Source organism: Thermobia domestica, chromosome 11 (assembly GCF_964235325.1).
Source record: "Thermobia domestica chromosome 11, izTheDome1.hap1.1, whole genome shotgun sequence".
NCBI classification, from domain to species: domain Eukaryota; kingdom Metazoa; phylum Arthropoda; class Insecta; order Zygentoma; family Lepismatidae; genus Thermobia; species Thermobia domestica.
In genome coordinates this window covers 127,601,648-127,619,324 of record NC_137464.1, presented here as the reverse complement: position 1 = coordinate 127,619,324, position 17,677 = coordinate 127,601,648, and the positions used below count along the sequence as shown (strand labels likewise).

General features: G+C 33.3%; 1 protein-coding gene across 2 annotated transcripts in view; it reads right to left on the bottom strand.

The window, feature by feature from the left end:
* Window positions 1-17,677, bottom strand: part of LOC145664434 (uncharacterized) — a 143,858-nt gene that overhangs the window by 110,861 nt on the left and 15,320 nt on the right. The window contains exon 1 of one of the 2 annotated variants that reach the window (XM_081731117.1): window positions 3,016-3,660. The exons of the other annotated variant lie outside the window; for it this stretch is intronic. Within the exon in view, the coding sequence (XP_081587243.1) occupies window positions 3,016-3,178 (163 nt within the window). The 5' untranslated portion in view covers window positions 3,179-3,660. Of the gene's footprint in view, window positions 1-3,015; window positions 3,661-17,677 lie in introns of those variants that run through there. 2 annotated transcript variants of the gene reach the window in all.

Here is a 17,677-nt window from a genome sequence, read left to right as displayed (position 1 = left end):
TGGAGCTTATTTTCACAACACCTCTTATCCATCTGACAAAATTTATAGCAAGTCAGAGAAAATGGTTAATTATGATTAATAATTTTGGTTATAGATTGAATAAACGTTATTATACACTAAATATGTCATAACCAAAAATGTTTTAATGTAATTAATAGTCTTTTCTGATTTCCTTAATTTCTTTTCTTTTTCGAAGAAGCAAGAGACGTTTCGAAAGTAGGTTCGTCAAATAATGTCTATATTCATAAAATGAGCAAGGAGAAGGATAAGAAATAATACTCGTGTCATTATATACTCATTATTTCATATAGATGTCGATTTACTGTATTAAGATACATTTCAATGATATTAAGATATTTGTAATCAACTTACTCATTGCAATTGATTGTGACGAGTCATTAATTCCATGATGTCCTACACAAAAGTTGGGAAAGTTTACACTAGGATGAGCCAAACCTCCCTTTGCCCCCTACGTATGTCAGATATAAGTGCCCACCCTGTACATGTTTCTATGTAAATAATGATCAAACTATGGTATTTTCATTGCAGGTACCTCTCATTGTTGTATTGGATTGTGAGTGTTTAGTGTATTTTATTGTTTTTACAGATAATTGTATCCATGGCAGGTAAGGTACAGTGTCGTACACACAAACGTTTTGAAATAGAATATTGTATATAGACTCTTCAAATATCTCATATCTTCTGTTACTATACTGTGTTTGCTTCAGTGTCATTCACATCCATATTCGTAACACACAACTTAGGCTCACCCTGTATTTTAAGTACAATATGACTTCCATTTCGATCATTGAAAATATAGATATTACGGCATTCATTCATTGCAGCAATAACAATTTGGAGGTTGTAGTAAGATAAGGTTCCATTTGAAACCTGTTTATACAAAAAAAAAAAAAAAAAAAGTCTGACTGAGCAAAGCTTAGGCCAAACTTAACACAGAAACTTTACATTTGGACATTACATGGGTTTGGTAATGTAAGATATATTTAAGGAAGGAATTTTTTTTTTTTAATCCGACTTAAAAGGGATTTTAAAAAAAGGGTCTATAATTATTATAAGTTATCCTTATCCCGGAATTCCTTAAGGTTGACGATATGAAATTTGATAGCTGGATTCTTGATTTAAAACAATTAAACACGTGTTTAAGGGTTTATTGTTATTACTATTTTACCTGGAAAGGAAGAGAAGGCGTGAAAAGAAATATGTGAAATTAAGAGTATTATGATAATATGTTCATATCTCGAAATTCCCTAAGATTAGACATGAAATTTGGTATTAGGAATTTTCATGTAAAATAATTAAACACGTGTTTCGGCTTTTTTTCTTTCAAGTGTGACGAAGTATCGTGATCGTGAAAAAATTCTAATTCGAGATTTCAACAGATTTACACGTTTCATAGCCCATAGATACCGGAAGTTTCGATATCTGTTCGCCCGTTCGTCTTATGTACACTTGCCTACAGGCCATACCGTTCAACGTATCTCAACCAAATTTTAAACTTCAGTTTTGTGTGTGTGTGTGTGGATTCTCCAGGGAAAGTTTTCGACTTTCCTTTTTATCCCGAAAAATAAGAGTAGTTTATTTAAGGGTAAAAATAAAAAAAAAAAAATACGATTTTCTCAAAAACGACTCTAACGATTTTGTTCATATGTTATAAATCGATTTTTCAGAAACCACCTTTTCATGTGATATAAATCATTTCTCTGGGAAAAATCGAGAAGATTACATAATTCATGGGGTGAGTTTTTTTCGGACGATTTTGTCGAAAACGACTCGTGCGATTTTGTTCATATTTCATAAATAAATACTTCATTGATTACCTGACAATATGGCACAGATTATCTGTTCTTAAAAAAACCTACGAAGGGTAGTTTATTCTTGAAGTGAGATTTTCATCGAACTGTTTCTTCGAAAACGAATCAGGCGATTTTGTTCGTATTTCACTTAACCCGACAATATGAAATAATTTTTCTCAGAAAATGATGAGAGTAGTTTGTTCTTGGAGGTGAGTTTCCCTCGAACGATTTTCTCAAAAACGATTCAGGTGATTTTGTTCATATTTCATAACTAAACAGTTTATTAATAATTCTATAATGTTGTGTAAATTATTCCTTACGTAAAAATTTACAAGGAATAGTTTACTCTTGGGAATGATTTTCTCTTCAGACTACTTTCTTAAAAGCGATTCAGGTGATTTTGGTCCTATTTCATAAATAAATATTTCATTATTATTCCTACTTCCATGAGATTGTCTAGAAGGGGTAGTTTACTATCAGGTGAATTAGTTTATTTTCTTTCTTTACAATGTTATAAAATACTACTGATTCAACTTGTTATTTTATGAACAAATATTTCATTAACAACCCTAACGGTATGTTATTTCTTGTGGGAAAATCTACAAGGGGATGAGTTTTCTTTGGGTGAAGTTTTCCGCAATCGTCTTATAATTTTGTTCGTATTTCACAAGAAAATGTTTCATTAATACCTGCAGAACAACATGCTTTATTTTAAGGAATTTGAGCGAGAAACTTTAGTGCGATGACCCGTACCTTTTATTTTATATTTGACTTAAAAAGGAAACATAAGGTATGTTGCTGGTTCACTAAGATGCTATATGATGTACTCGAATTTCGTGCGAGAGTACGACTTCAGACCTATTTTATATACGTATAAAAGACGCAGAAGTAACGGAAAATATTGCCCACAGTAACACAGCGGATAGTGTGTGTGTGTGGGGGGGGGGGTATGTGCGTGCGTATGTGTGTGTGCATTTCATGCACCATTCCCTTTAGAACATCTAACACACTACAGTAGTCTTGATTTTAAATTGTAGGTCTTGCCCTATATAGCCTCGCTACTGACAAAGGACAAATCAATCAATCGGTCAAAATAATACTTAGCATCAAACTAAAGTTCAAGATAGTAGTGCCCTTTGCCCCATTCTCCTCCTGTCAATACATCCGTCTTGACTATACAGATGTACTATACAGTACTTACATTTATTAAGGTCCATATGCTTCGCCCTTTTCACTGCTTCCTCTTTCGTCACTTCATGTTCCACTTGAGTAACTCCTAAATTCGGTTCTCTTGCTCTGGTTATCAGTGTGTTACCGGCGAAAAGGATGAAGGCAACAAGCCAGCAGCAAACACAGACACACATCTTGCATCCACATCACTGTTCACTCAACGACTGCCTTATTCACTTCAGGAAACTACCCAACATCTGCAGGACTATGAATTTATATAAACACTTATATGTAAACTTAAAAAATAAAAACGTATGTTTTTAATTCAAAGGATTTCAGTTCCAGAAATCTGCAAACATTCCCCTTTGATTATTTTTGGCGTCGTCAAACTGAAATGTTGACAGTCTGCAGTTATGTCAGGGTTTGTCCCTAACAACCTTCTTTGTACTCCCTTGCATCTCCTCCTACCCGGGCTTCCTTTTTTCTCTCTCTTTTATGAAATGAAAGAAAACAAACAGGCTGAAGGTTGACCCAGCACAACTTTCACAATTAACTGTTGTTTCCTGACAACACTTCATCGCGAAGTTGCCGCGATAGCTCCCACATACCTTTACTTAAAAATGAAGAAGAAAGAACTGTAAACAGATATACTGTAGGTGTATATTCACTTCTTCACCAGAAAATTAAGTAAACGTCAGCAATAAAACAATACGTTAAGTGATACACAATAATATTAAGAACGTCTTCGTAACTGACGTCATATCTCGTCGATTTTCTTTCAACGTAAAGCTTATTTATATCCTAAACCCAGGTACAGAATAGATATATTTATCTATTTTTTTTTCTTACCGTGCTTTCTATAAACAACTAATCCTCATAACAACCAGATTTTTCTTTTAAAAGTCGTATATTAGCAACCAAAAATGTATCTTCTCTATTAAAAGAAGAAAAAAAGATTTTAAAGAAACTTGAAATAGAAACAATTTGCACAGCATTTCTATGCATCCTACTCATTTGTGAATGAAAATATAAGACTATTAAAGGAAAACTGGTTATGGAAAGAGAAAAGAAAATAGACGTGCACAACGAATTTCGACGTTAAGCCTCGATGAAGGGTGGATGAACTAGGTTAAGCCTTGAACGGCCGATTTTCGAGGTTTAACTTTGTTGATTTGGTTAATGTACACTACTGAATCAAATGTACTGAAGTTAGCTTTTCGGTGGTACGTAAAAATTCCTTGAACTATATTCAAGTTAGAAAGTTCAATTTTGAACTCGTTTACATAAACGCATTTGAACTTCATATGTGCACATGGTCGTGAGAATCCAAATGGTTGGCTTCTGATGCACGTAGACTCGGTTTCAGTTTCCGCAAGAATTTGTTGCCCCAACACAAAACAGGCATATACATCAGCTCTCGTTAAAGAAAAGCACAACACAGAGCACACTTAACATACTTCACCTTGATTAAGAAGTCGGTAGGTACTATGTTCCAGTGATCGTCTCAGTCTTCTAATATTAAATTAAGGGCTTCTATGTTATTAAAACACGATCTACCTTCAGCAAAGATTTTTTTTAAAGGAATAACATATAGATATTAAGGGTAAAAAGCTGACCAGCCTACTCCTGTTCTACTGCCTTACTAGCGTTACTAGTTATACTGAGCAAGTATACTGGAACTGCCTTAGAGCATACCAGTCAGACAGACATATATTAATATAGACGGATACTCTGTGAAAATAAAATAAACATTTGTTGTTGGCCATACAATTCTTCCAACACTGAATCTTTAGTTGATATAAAATTGTTCCAATGATTTAGGTCTGTACAAGTGTTGTGAAAGCCTGAAAAAAAAACCGGAAATTTTGGGTTATAAAACAGTTTTATACCGTTTTATTCCCGAGCTTGAGAAAAAAACAACGGAAAATTTGGAAAAAATATAAATTATACCACATTAATGCTTTTAAAATAAAAACTATTTTATATTTACTAGTTTACAGTTAAGATCATTGAATACTTATGGTTCGTGTGTTAGGATCGGGCAAATTTGAAGTAACAAATATATGTACACCACTCCTTTAAAGTTAGCACCGTGATAGAATGAATTTATGGCTACAAAAGATACTAAAATATAATCCTAGTTAGATTAATTAATATAAACGCATTTAGATTATCTTAAGCAATCTTATGAAGCTCCCGCTTTACGGCAGGGAAGCGTTAACATAGCAGGGCCAGAATCATTTTAGTTAATATGTTAATATCAAATATATATTTTATGGAGATACGTATCTTCCTTGTGCTGTTAAAATTTCCGGAAATTTTGAACCCATTAGAAAAAATATTTTGTGTGGAAGTATTGGCAAAAACCGGAAAATATAATTTAAAAACTATTTCTTCGCCTGATACTAATCTTGTTTGCTGTAACGTGTCTGCAACATATATACAATGTATTTCGCTAGCAGGAAAAATATTTAAAGCAACAGGTTTTGATTTTACTCTTTAGTTTTCTCATTTCTGGTAAAAATCACTCTTTATTATTTCCATATTTTTCGAACAATTCAAAAAAGGGAGATTATCTTATTTACACATACACACATACACCACACAAGTGCGTAAATTTGAGCAGCGAGAAATATATTAACAAATTTAACATGTGAAACTTCCATTCTTTATTGTTAAAGACTAGCAGAATACCCGTTGTTCGCACGAGAAAATACGTTTCATTTTGGACATAAAGGACACCAAAACTGTCACCAATGAACTTAGGGACCCCCAAAACTATGAATTCGACACTAAAGATATACCACATTGACTTGATACCTAGTTCTCTGTTCCGAGTGCTGCTATCGGCTGAAGGAATTTCACTCCCTTTCGCTAAAGTTCTCTCGCTTAGCAACAGCTGAACTCTTATTGGCTCAACGCGTGGGTGTGTCGAGGGTGTAAGCTTTAGTTCGCATTTTTGCCACGGCTCAAGACATTTTGGTAGCACTATAGTGTCTGTCATTTTCAATTACTTTTACATGTCACCCTCCCCTTTTAGAAGTACTAATAGGGTTGAATTTGGTTTTAAAAGGCATCGGAAGTGGCGCTGTTCATCTCAGCGATCCCAAAAATTATAGATTCGACACTATTATCGGTCATTTTCGATCATTATTACATCAACTCAGGATGGTGTTTCTGAAAAAGATAACACCCATCTTCCTTTCCAGTGCGGTAAGTAACTTCATTTCACTTGTCTTTACCCTCCAGGTACTCATTTAACAGAGGCTGTGCGAGTCTTCGAACTATATTTAAACGAGAATGGAACGAGAGAAAATTAATTTTGCTCCCACTGCGGACCGAGCCCGGATTGTGTGGTTTGTAGGTAGACGTTTTACCGACTACGCCACCGCAGTCATAGTCGATAGAGAGAGAGAGAGAGAGAGAGAGAGAGAGAACCACAATATATCACAAATAAATCACATCAAAAGAAAGCACGAATACAAAGGGAAAATAACTTTTCGTCTTTCTGGAGTGTATGAAATCTTTAACATTACGTATATACGCCTTTTTAGCCTAAAGAATGTGGATGATTGAAAGTGAATGATTACGGGAAAGTTAATGGAATGAAAATGTAAAAGGGAACAGGAGAACCTGGAGAGAACTAATGGACACGGTGTTGCACATCACAAGCTCACATGAGCCTAGATCGAACCAGGGATCATGAGAACGCTCTACCACTTAACTTTCGTGCGAAGAGTCAGAAATGGAATCAGTTTTGCATGAGAGTTGCTTATTCGATTCTCCGTAGGAGTGTAAGTGGTTTGAATCTCTCCTAAACTAAGTTCACGTATTTTGGAGTGTTGATATTGAAAATGGAGGTTGTGTGTGTGCACCAAGCTAAAAGTACCAAGGAAGCGTAAATGAATGTTACGCTTTCGCTTTGCAGTCGGAAGGTTTAGAGCTCGAATCCTGCCACCCTGTAACGAGAACATCAGTGTTTTTCTCAGTGTTACAGTGTGAATACCGGTACTAGGATGATATCTTTATATATAAGCCTAAATCAACTTCCTTCCAGAATTCTTTCCAATTTTTAACTCCCTAAGTGCCAAATGACCTCACAGCTGTTTGTGTAACTATCTTAATAAATATGTTCTAACAACGAAAAATATTCTTTGGAAAGGATATAAAGAAGTTTTTTAAAAAATAACGGTTCCACCATTTATTTAGTGGAACTTAGCTATTGATTGAAAATCTACTTCAGAATGTTCAACCATGCCTTTGGTTATGAAGTGCAAACCATTTCAATCAATTCCATTGTTTTTAGGACTTCCTCCAATTCTATCTTTTTAAAAGGCTTCATTGTATATTTGTATTATTGTTAACATGCTTAATGTCTTTCCATGTTAGTATATTTGGTATAATATGATCGTTCGTAGTTATGATAGTTTTTCAACTTCTCTTGTAAACCATTGAAGAGCTTGTTTAGATAAACTCTACATGAATTAAGGTATTTAATGTTCCATCCTACATTTGTGAAATATGCATCCTCAAATTAAGATTTTGTGAAAGTAGGAAATGTTAGTTTTGTGATTTATTATTATTATTATTATTATACTAAATAATACTAACAAAACAGAAATTTTGAAATAATTGTGTTTGACATTTCAGTTTTTCTGCTTAACAGTCTTCCGTATTCACTAGTAATGAAAGAAAATAAAATAAATTGTATTTTGGCAGAATAACTAGCAGATTATCAGAAATGAAACAAATAGTGATGTATTTGAATTAAAGACAGAGTAGAAGCAGTGAATCATAGGTAGAAGTTAGCAAAGAGGTTAATCAGGTTTGCGTGACTAAAGAAGTCAAAAGGAACGAACTAAGTATTGTCCAAGAATAAACCATCATATTCATACAATTACAATGAGGCATTTCCCCCTTTCTTTGTCCTTATGTAACATCAGCTTGCATAACAACATATTGGTCATCAAGTTCATAATATCTTTCCTAATATTTTTAAACAATAATATGTATGTACTTCATACATTGCGTCATAGAATAAATGATATCCAGTATCTCCTGTTTCTATTCCCAGTATGTAATATGACGTTGCCACGAAAATAACTGTAATATTGGTTTATAAAATACCTTGTTACAACCTTTGTATAGAACAATATATTTGTAATTGTGTTACGTTAACTTTTTAAGTACAGAGCAAAGAAACTCAATAACATTGAATGTATTGAAACTGAAATGCGAAGTTCAAAAAGATATTCCATCCGTAGAGTACTAGAGAAGAAATTTGTGACGTCACATGAAAATAATATCTGTGCAGCCCTTTCGTGGTATATATTGGCTACATATTTTTAGCGGAATACTTTATCATAAACAATATACCAGTTCATAAAATAAAAGGAAATGTTTTTCCAAAGTATGATAGAAATTTTAAAAAATCTAATTTGTTGTAGATAGTGCCAAAATTTCTCCTTGTTGGTTCGTTAGTTGCAGTTTAGTTCCCTTTCAGCACCGAAGCTATATGAGAGTGTACCTACAGCTTATAGTGGGATCAGAAATACATGAGTTCCCACTAGGAATCAAGCCTGGGTCTCTAGCGCTGAAGGAGCATAAGCTAACCATTTTCAATGTAGATTATTAATAATAATTATGCTTAATCTATTTATTTAAGGAGACCTCAATAATAGATAAGTAGCTAAAGTTTGTTTTTAAATCCATGTTTCTAGCATGTGTCTATGAGAAGACGACACAACAACAACAACAAAAAAAAAAAAAAAAAAAAAAAAAAAGACGGTAAACTTCGAGCTCATCTTCGTTAAGTTGGAAATGGTAGAGATGATAAAGCAATATTTGTTTATCGTTTAGAAAAATGTTTCAGATGCAATGTTAGCGCAGTAATGCGGAATAAAATAATCAACAATAAATTATTTGAAGGCCCCTACCACAAAACACGGTAACTGACAAACTATAAAGGTTAAAGTTTCTGGTAATATTTTTTCGATTCATTGTTCCAAATTTGATTTATTCATATATACAGGGTGTCTCAAAATCCCCTGACATAGGAAAACTGTTATTATCAGAGTTACAACTAAATATGGGGAAACTGTCTCCAAATATGATGTTTTCAATCTAAAGTGAAGGATTTTTTTTTTAACGGACGAGCCATTTGGGCTGTACTCTCTTTATGCGTCCAATGTTAAATGAAAATGCAACGTTGACATTTACCTGGACCCACAACATAATGTGAATGGTGTCATATTTGAAATGGGTGTTGGCTATTGACACAGCGTAAAAGACAGTAACTTCATTCACTTATATTGTGGGTCTAGGTAAATGGCAAGGTTGCGTTTTCATTTAACATTGGGCGCATAAAGAGTGTACAGCCCAAACGGCTCAGGTCCGATTTAAAAAAATTCCTCTTACGGTGTGGAGACGGTTTCCCCTCTAATTTTTGTTGTAACTCTGATAATAACAGAGTCAGGGGACTTTTAGACACCCTGTATAATCTCTTAAGGGTCTTCACTACGTCCATGCTACTTTCTTTTTGCTCTTTCCTTTTTCTAAAAAAAATAACTAAACAACAGTAAGTATACAATTTAATACCTAGAAAATATTATTAATTAAACTAATGATCAATTGCGCATCCGAAGTGACAAAAGACCGATGCCCATATGTAACACAACAATTGAAGCCGTGTCGTCCTTAACCGCACAAGTCCAGCTGAAGAGATATTGAGAAGCTCAATAAATACTGAATATTTGTTGGAAATGTGAACTTGGATTTTTTTTTTGAATACTTTGTGATATTTGTTATTCAGCAAAGTGTAAGTATGAAAAAAAAAAGTGTGGTTTTCAAGTTCACATTTGCAACAAATGTTCAGTTTTTATTGAGTTTCTCAATTTTACGCACATTACGTAACTTTATTAACCACAATTTTCTTCTTTCTCTACGTCTTTCCCCACTTGTATAAGGTCGAAGTTTCTGTTGAATCTTCTCCATAAAGCCCTGCCCTGGCATTCTTCCTCTGTTGCTTTCTCTCCGTTATGATTCTTAACCATGTCCTTTCATTTCCTTCTTGGTCCCTCTTTATCCACTTCCATTGCCATTACTCTTTTGATACATATTTGTTTGTTCTTCTCACTAGATGACCATACAACTGCAGTCTTCTTTCTTGGATCTTCTTAGATATCTACATAACCTTGGTTGTCTCCCTTACTGTCTCATTTCTTGCTCTGTCTCTTCTTGTTATCTCACACATCAAGTGTAGCATTTTCATTTCGGTAAATATCAATCTTTTTTCCTGTGCTTGCTTTATTGACTATGTTTCTGCTCTGCAAATCACTGCTGGCCTAACCACTGTTTTGTAAATCATCAACTTTTACCGTGATTCTGTCTGACACATAACTCCGCATACTATTTTCTAATTTCGACGTACTTTTTGCATTCTCTATGTTATTTCCATGTCCAAATCAACATTCTTGATGACAAGTGATCCTAAATATTTAGAAGTTTTCACTTCATTCTACCTTTCTTCTTGTACCTTTACTTCCCATTTTTTCTCTGTTACACTCGAAATATTCAGTTTTCTTTCTACTAATTTTTAAACCTCTATCTTCCAAAGACTTTCTCCAATTCTCTACTTTCCTTTCAACTTCTCCCTGTTTGTATTGCATAGTACAATATCATCAACAAACATCACACACCAGGGAACTTCATTCCTCACATCTTTAGTTATAACATCCATGACAATGTACGGGCTTAATTAAGGCTGAGCCCTGGTATAACTCAACCCTAACAGGAAATTGGCTTGTTAGTCTCACGCAACTTCTTACTTCGGTCGTAGCTCCTGCATACATATCTTGAATTATCCTTACGCATTTCCCTGGTACACCTTCCTTTCTCAGACATCTCCTGGCGTGGTATCCTCTTCACAGTTTTCTTTTTAAATCAATAAAGACGATATGCGATGTCTGTTCTTCATGATTCTTTTCCATATTTTGTCTCTGTGTAAAACTGCGTCCGCTGAATTCTTTCCTGGCATAAATCAAAATTATACTTCTCGTATTGATGTTTAATCCCGTAGTCGCCTATCTACAATTTTCTCCCAAATCTTTATCGTATGTGACATTAGTTCGATTCCTCTGTAATTTCCATATTCCTATACATCTTTCTTCTCCTTAAAAGTGGGTCAATGGGTATATCTAAGTTGACTTGACATTTTTTCCTGTTCATAATTTTTTTTGCATCAGATCCCATACGATATCTTTACTTTGTAGCTTGGGTATAGATATGCTTCTATGTTTCTATTGGTGTCATCTGGAACTATGGCTTTTCTCGTCTTCACTTTCTTTTTTCTTTTCTACTTTTTCTACTTCTTCCCGGCTTATTCTTGACGTTGCTTCAAGATTTGAAGTTCAATTGCTGAAAACGTTCCTCGGATTTTCTTGATTTGAAAGCGTTTCGAAATAAATGGCCTATCTCTTTTTAATCTTATCTTCATCGGTAAGTACAAATCCTGGTTGTCTTTCATTTGCCCAATATTCGTAATATCTTTTGCGACCTTGTCTCTAGTTTTTGTTAATCTGTATATATAGCTTCTTCACTCGACCTGGTATTTTAAGTTCGTCATACATTTCATTCTAAACTTGAGCTTTTACCCTAGTCACTGCTCTCTTTGCTGCCCTTTGAAGCTACACTTATGCTCTTCTGTCCAAGAAACATCCCACATCCCACTTTTTCTTTGCTTCTTTCTTCGCGTTAATACAGTGAGAAAAAATTGTATGTGGAGTACCTAAAATCGTATGTTACATTTGTAAACTTGTAATTTTGGACTTAACGTACAGCAAACATAACTGAAAACGCATGTTTTATAATACTTTCTGTATAAGTGTTCCATCTGTATGTACTTTACGTATGAAACAATATAAGCGGTCAGAATCTCACATACAAATAGACGTATATAACATATAGCTGACGAAGGTAACATACATATACGTATGTAATATAAGGAAGACTGTTAGATATCAGACATCCTGCAACGGCATAATGTAACATTTAAGGGCAGTGCCTATGTAGCATACGGATAACGTATGCTCCATACTGATTTCTATAGTAAGCAAGAGGATTCTGTATATTTGTACAATATACCGCTGTCCGAAGAACGGATTTTTCTCAGTGTAGTTTCTTGCACTTCCTCTTTGAAACACCACATCTCTTTTCCTGCAGGTTTTTTTTTTCGTGAAGTTCTATCTATATATTTTTTTTCTGTAGCCAAAAATGTGATCCTACTGTTTATGCTCCATCATTTTTGTACATCCTCTTCTTGAAGGTTTACTTCTTTCATAACACTTTCTTTGAACGATCCTTTCTCAATCTCCAGCATCTAATTTGCAGCTCTCCAAATTTATAAAGTACAGTAACTATGTTAAATGATGCAGTGTGTGAGTAAGCAAATATAAAATGTTTTGACATAGTATTTCAAAGAATCGAACTCCTTTCGAATTGTCTCCTTATCCCTCTCCCTTCTAGATGGCCATGCCTAGAAATATTTATTTTGGTTATTTTATTCTAAATTCTCCGTTTTTGACAGTCTTTATTCCTTTAACTTATTCACTGTCTTTCATTTATTATTTCATTTGATGTTTATAAGATTCAAAGTGGTGAGAAGCTTAGGATACGAAATACGGGATTCCATACGAAAAATATTTCTGCACTTTCAGATGTATGTTTGGAAGAATTTACAAAAATCAACAATGACAAAAATGTCACTTATGAACCCTGCTTCTGAATTCTCTATTTACAGTCAAACCCGGATAAGTGGGACCTAGATAACTGAAAGCCTCTATTACTAAGAATATTGTCCTTCAGCATGACCACTATAAGTGGGACTAAGTAGTACCGTAAGTGATTTCTTGCGATCTCACTTATTCAGGTTTAACTGTATAAAATACAACTATGTTCTAGAAAAAAATGTATATTAGTAGTTGAAACATTCACAATAAACGTGTTAGCCCCCCTATTGGTCTAGTGGCTAGCGCGTGCATTTTGGTAAACGCATTACTGGTTTTCTATTCCCAGTAGAAGAGCATTGAACGCATTATAGTAGTTTGGATTCGCTCGTAAACTATATGGCCATGTTTCAAATAGCCTCGGTGCTGAAAAGGGAAGCTGAACTTCAACAACACACGTGAAACTTATTAAATATTTTTTAGTTGATTTCTCCTGTGATTACTACTACACACATATGAAATGCAAAAAGAAGAAAAAAAGTATTTTGTAATGAGGATTGTACAAAACTACCTATATGCTATGACACATACTAAAATCTTATAAACAAACTTATCTCAGAAATAAGAGATGATGTAAGATCTAGAGAGTATTTCTAGTAGTAGAGTATTATGTGGAAATCGAATAAGCTTTTATTCAATTCATTAATATTACTTGCAAGCTCCTTGCAAGTCATATTGTATCATGCGAGCTATATCAAACGGCTCATCAACAATTAAACTTTCTTACAGATAAACCATGTCATACTGCAGTTATTACTGAATCCTTATGATATATGAAGAAAATATAGGCGTTTTCGGAAAATATCATCAGAAGAACACTCACTTAATCACTAGAACACTCTTTCGGATCCTTAGAACGAAACGGATTATTCCAAAATTTCACGGTTAATATTAAAATACTTGTTCACAAAATGACAAGAAAATCATTACAGATAGCTTCGAGAAATTATAGAAACAAAATATATGCATAAAAATAAACTAGGAATTTTGAATCTTTACAAAACATATAATAATTTGTTTGTTACTTCTGTCTCTGGTGCGTGAGCTTCCTGAAGTTTGCGGTAAACCAACACCATGAGCATGGGTGTTCTCGCAGTTCTTTCTTTTCTGTCCAGTTTCTTCATTTTACCATTATCTTCCATCTCATTAACATAATCTCTTTTAGCCTCGGTGCATAAACGTGGAACGTTAAACTAAACAAAAAAATCTTCTTCTATTTTAATATTAAACCCCCAAAAATATATATTTTATGCTAAATTCCATGGCAAGTCTATCTTCTGCCAGGAAGAAAAGTTGGAATATTTAAAATTCAAGAATAATGCTGATGTTTCATTATGTTAAAATAACCCTTACGCATTTTATAAATTAATAGTATCTGATGATTGAAAGAAAGTAGGATTCTTATAACAGCATTCCTTATTAGAAGTTCACTAGCTCATATTCAGTATATTTACGTCAGTTCGCTCTTAATACGATCCCACTTACGGCGATGAAAACAAACAAAAAAACTTGCACGTTTGCTTTTCGTTCCTTTGCTTGTCTGAGGTAGACCAATGTTAAGTAAAAACTCACAATTGCACTCATGTTTATCAGTCCAATGCATAACCCTGTTTGAATCCAAAATATAATTTCCAACTGTATGGGTTTATCCAAACTTAACGTTTTAACATTTTTCGTAAATCCTTTAACATTCTTTTTCTGTCATGAAGTTATCTTTGACACGATAGTGCAATATTGTAATAACATCATAACATAGATTTACATATATATGTAAAAAAGCTTTGAAACTGGTTTTAAAGTGCAAGGAAAGAAAAATACTCGGCAAAGAAATAGTCGAATAGTAATCTATGTGAAAAATGCAAAAATGATAAAACTCAAGATCAGTGGTTCGAACTCTCGGTGCAAAAGGTTTTTATTTTATTTTATTTTTTTATTTATTTTTTTTTTTTACTTATTTTTAGAAAAAGTATGATAAAGGAACAGGATATTAACTGTTGGTGGTATGTAAGAAAAAAAACATGATTTCATAATGATATAATCTACATCAGGTCACAAATTCCATGCCAAAGGAAATGTCTACAGCAGGAACTAACAAACTTGAGTACTTTCTAGGTTTCATTGCTGTAAGTTGTAACAAGCGAAGCAATAGCACGGTCCTGTACATAGAGTTATTAATTGGCGAATGAAGAAACACGCCAAATCACAAAGAATGTCTACAAAAGATTGAAAAAACATTTATTGTTTTTGTTCTTGACTACTTTCTATTGTAAAATTTGTAGCTATAGTTACTTTATGAAGTTACATATTTAAATATTTTATTTAACTGAAGATGTATTATATGAAAACTTATAAGTAGAAAATGGATTTAAATAAAATCATATTGTTCTATAAAAAGTAATAATTTAATCTACTTCTAGACTCTCAGATGTAATTCACTATTTATAATTATGTAATAGTAATCTCAAGAAACCAGAGTCCATTTCGAGTGGCTGTCATTTTCTTATTCAATGAGAAGACTTTTACAACCTTATGTGAAAAGAATTTTTAATCTAAAGTCAGCACAAATTATAGTTTTTGTAGAAATAATTTCTCAGAGCTTACCGTACTTTTACTTTAGAACTTTATAAATTGTAGATTCTTTAATACTTGTATGATTCTACTAGTTTCTCTTATTACTCTAACAGACCTGGTTCTATATAGACACAATGTCATGGACTTACGCTTTTATATTGGCATAATACACATTAACAATATAATTATTTTAAAATAAGTATATCTATCTATCTATCTATCTATCTATCTATCTATCTATATATATATATATATATATATATATATATCTATATATCTATATATATATATATATATATATATATATATATATATATATATATATATATATATATATATATATATATATAACTTTATTTAACAACACACACTCTGTAATTAACAATAATGAAGTGGAAGAAAAATCGTATTGGTGAGGATCTCAAAGTTCGCCCGAGCTCAAAATTACATGTAAAATATTAATACAAAGTAAAATCATTATTAACAACATAGTCCGTGACCTTTTCACTGCCATTGCAAGAAAATTTTATGAGTCATTTGCAACTTTATTTATGTGAGAGAAAAAAAGACGGAAATATTTACGTTTTTGCCTTGAATCAGTGAAATTTTCTTGTCTTTTCACTAGGAATTCCTTCACCAAGTGAAAGTAAGGAAGTTTCATCTGCCGTTAATGATTCATTATTCACGGCTGAAAGACTATACAAGGTTGAGCACTGACCACCCTTGTCTTTTTAAAGTCAACTTTGTTTACCTACATAGCATTATTCAAATGTTATCAAGGTCACACACATAATATATTTCTAAATAATATTAGCGTGCCAGAAATTCAAATTGTTTTTTTTTTTTTTTTTTAATGAGAATACTGTTTTAACATAGAACATCCTTCTGTCATGATTAATGCCAAAATTTTACAAAAGTCCAAAATGATAAATATACCAATCGAAAGATCTCACTCAGTAAAACAAAATTTTGAGTTTAGCGTAAAATCTCATGCGTAGTTTTCGAGAAAATTTTGAAGAGGCAGTTATTTTATAAGCCTAACAAGAATTTTAGGAATGATCCGAAAAATTGATCAAAAGATTGTGATCTTGGCCAAGAATTTTAGGAATGATCAAAATGAATGTCACCACATAGATATACGTCCTACACCTTACCCTCGTTCCTCCTCACCCATCTCCCATTGATCTTTAGAAACAAAAGAGCTTCTAAAAGTTTCCAAGAAAAACATTTGGAAACAGCTCGGCTTTATTTTATTATAATACCAGAAGTCAGCTTTCAGAAGGTAGGGACATCGCATGTGACATTTTGAGGAAAAACCACTGCAGTTTCAGACTGCTGTTTTTCATTATAAAAGGGATTATCGGAAAATTAGATTCCCATATTCACAAAACGCAAACATTTTAAAACAATTTAGATATCATTCGCAGCAACAATCTGACGAACAGGTGTTTAGTGAGAGTTTGTTGTAAAATACAGTACATGAAAAGCAGTTGTTGTTTGTTCCAATGAAGGGCGTACACTATGGATCGAATGTAGCGTATACCCGCGTACTTCCTAAATTTTAGGTGGCTATACGATAGTTTCCAAAAATTAGAGGTGGGTATACGCCGTATACCTTCGTATACCCTCCATTACATCCCTATCAACCTAGTTGCAATAATAAACTAAGGCCAAAACAACGCCTAAAATGTGGAATAGAAAAATAAAAACAAGTTTTTGAAAATTTGAATGAGAATTGGCAAATCTACACAAAATTTGGAATTGACCAGCGAAAATGGCACATTTCTAGCACTTGTGGTGTTCAAGATCTCATTGTCGAAAGGGTTGGCCACAAACATATAAACTTTGTAGCATTTTAATATATAGACTAGCTGAACCTACACAGTGCATCATTCACATATGAGCATGAATCTCCTTGTTATTCCTCACATCTGTACATGTCCCTTAACAGACACAAGTGAATGACGTCTTGATAAAAATCAGCAAGATATACCGTAAAGGGAAGATTTTTCAATTATTTTTTCATCGTTTGCAAGATTTGAGCCTAATTCCGGTTGAAGTTTTCAATTTATGTATGATCAGTGTTTTCTTTCTTTTTGCATGCAGTGTGTAATAAGCAAATACATTACACACACAATTAATTATAACGTCAGTGATATATTGTGTTCATTGGGCAAAACATTCCAAGCAATGGTAGATTGGAGAAATGGTTATCCATCGTTTTTCATTATAATTTGACCGTGAAGCAAACGCCTGAAAGGTGTGCAACCACTGTATACAGTTATGTGGTGTTGGAATGTATAATGCGTAGGATATGATACTTTAGTTTTATTTTAATTT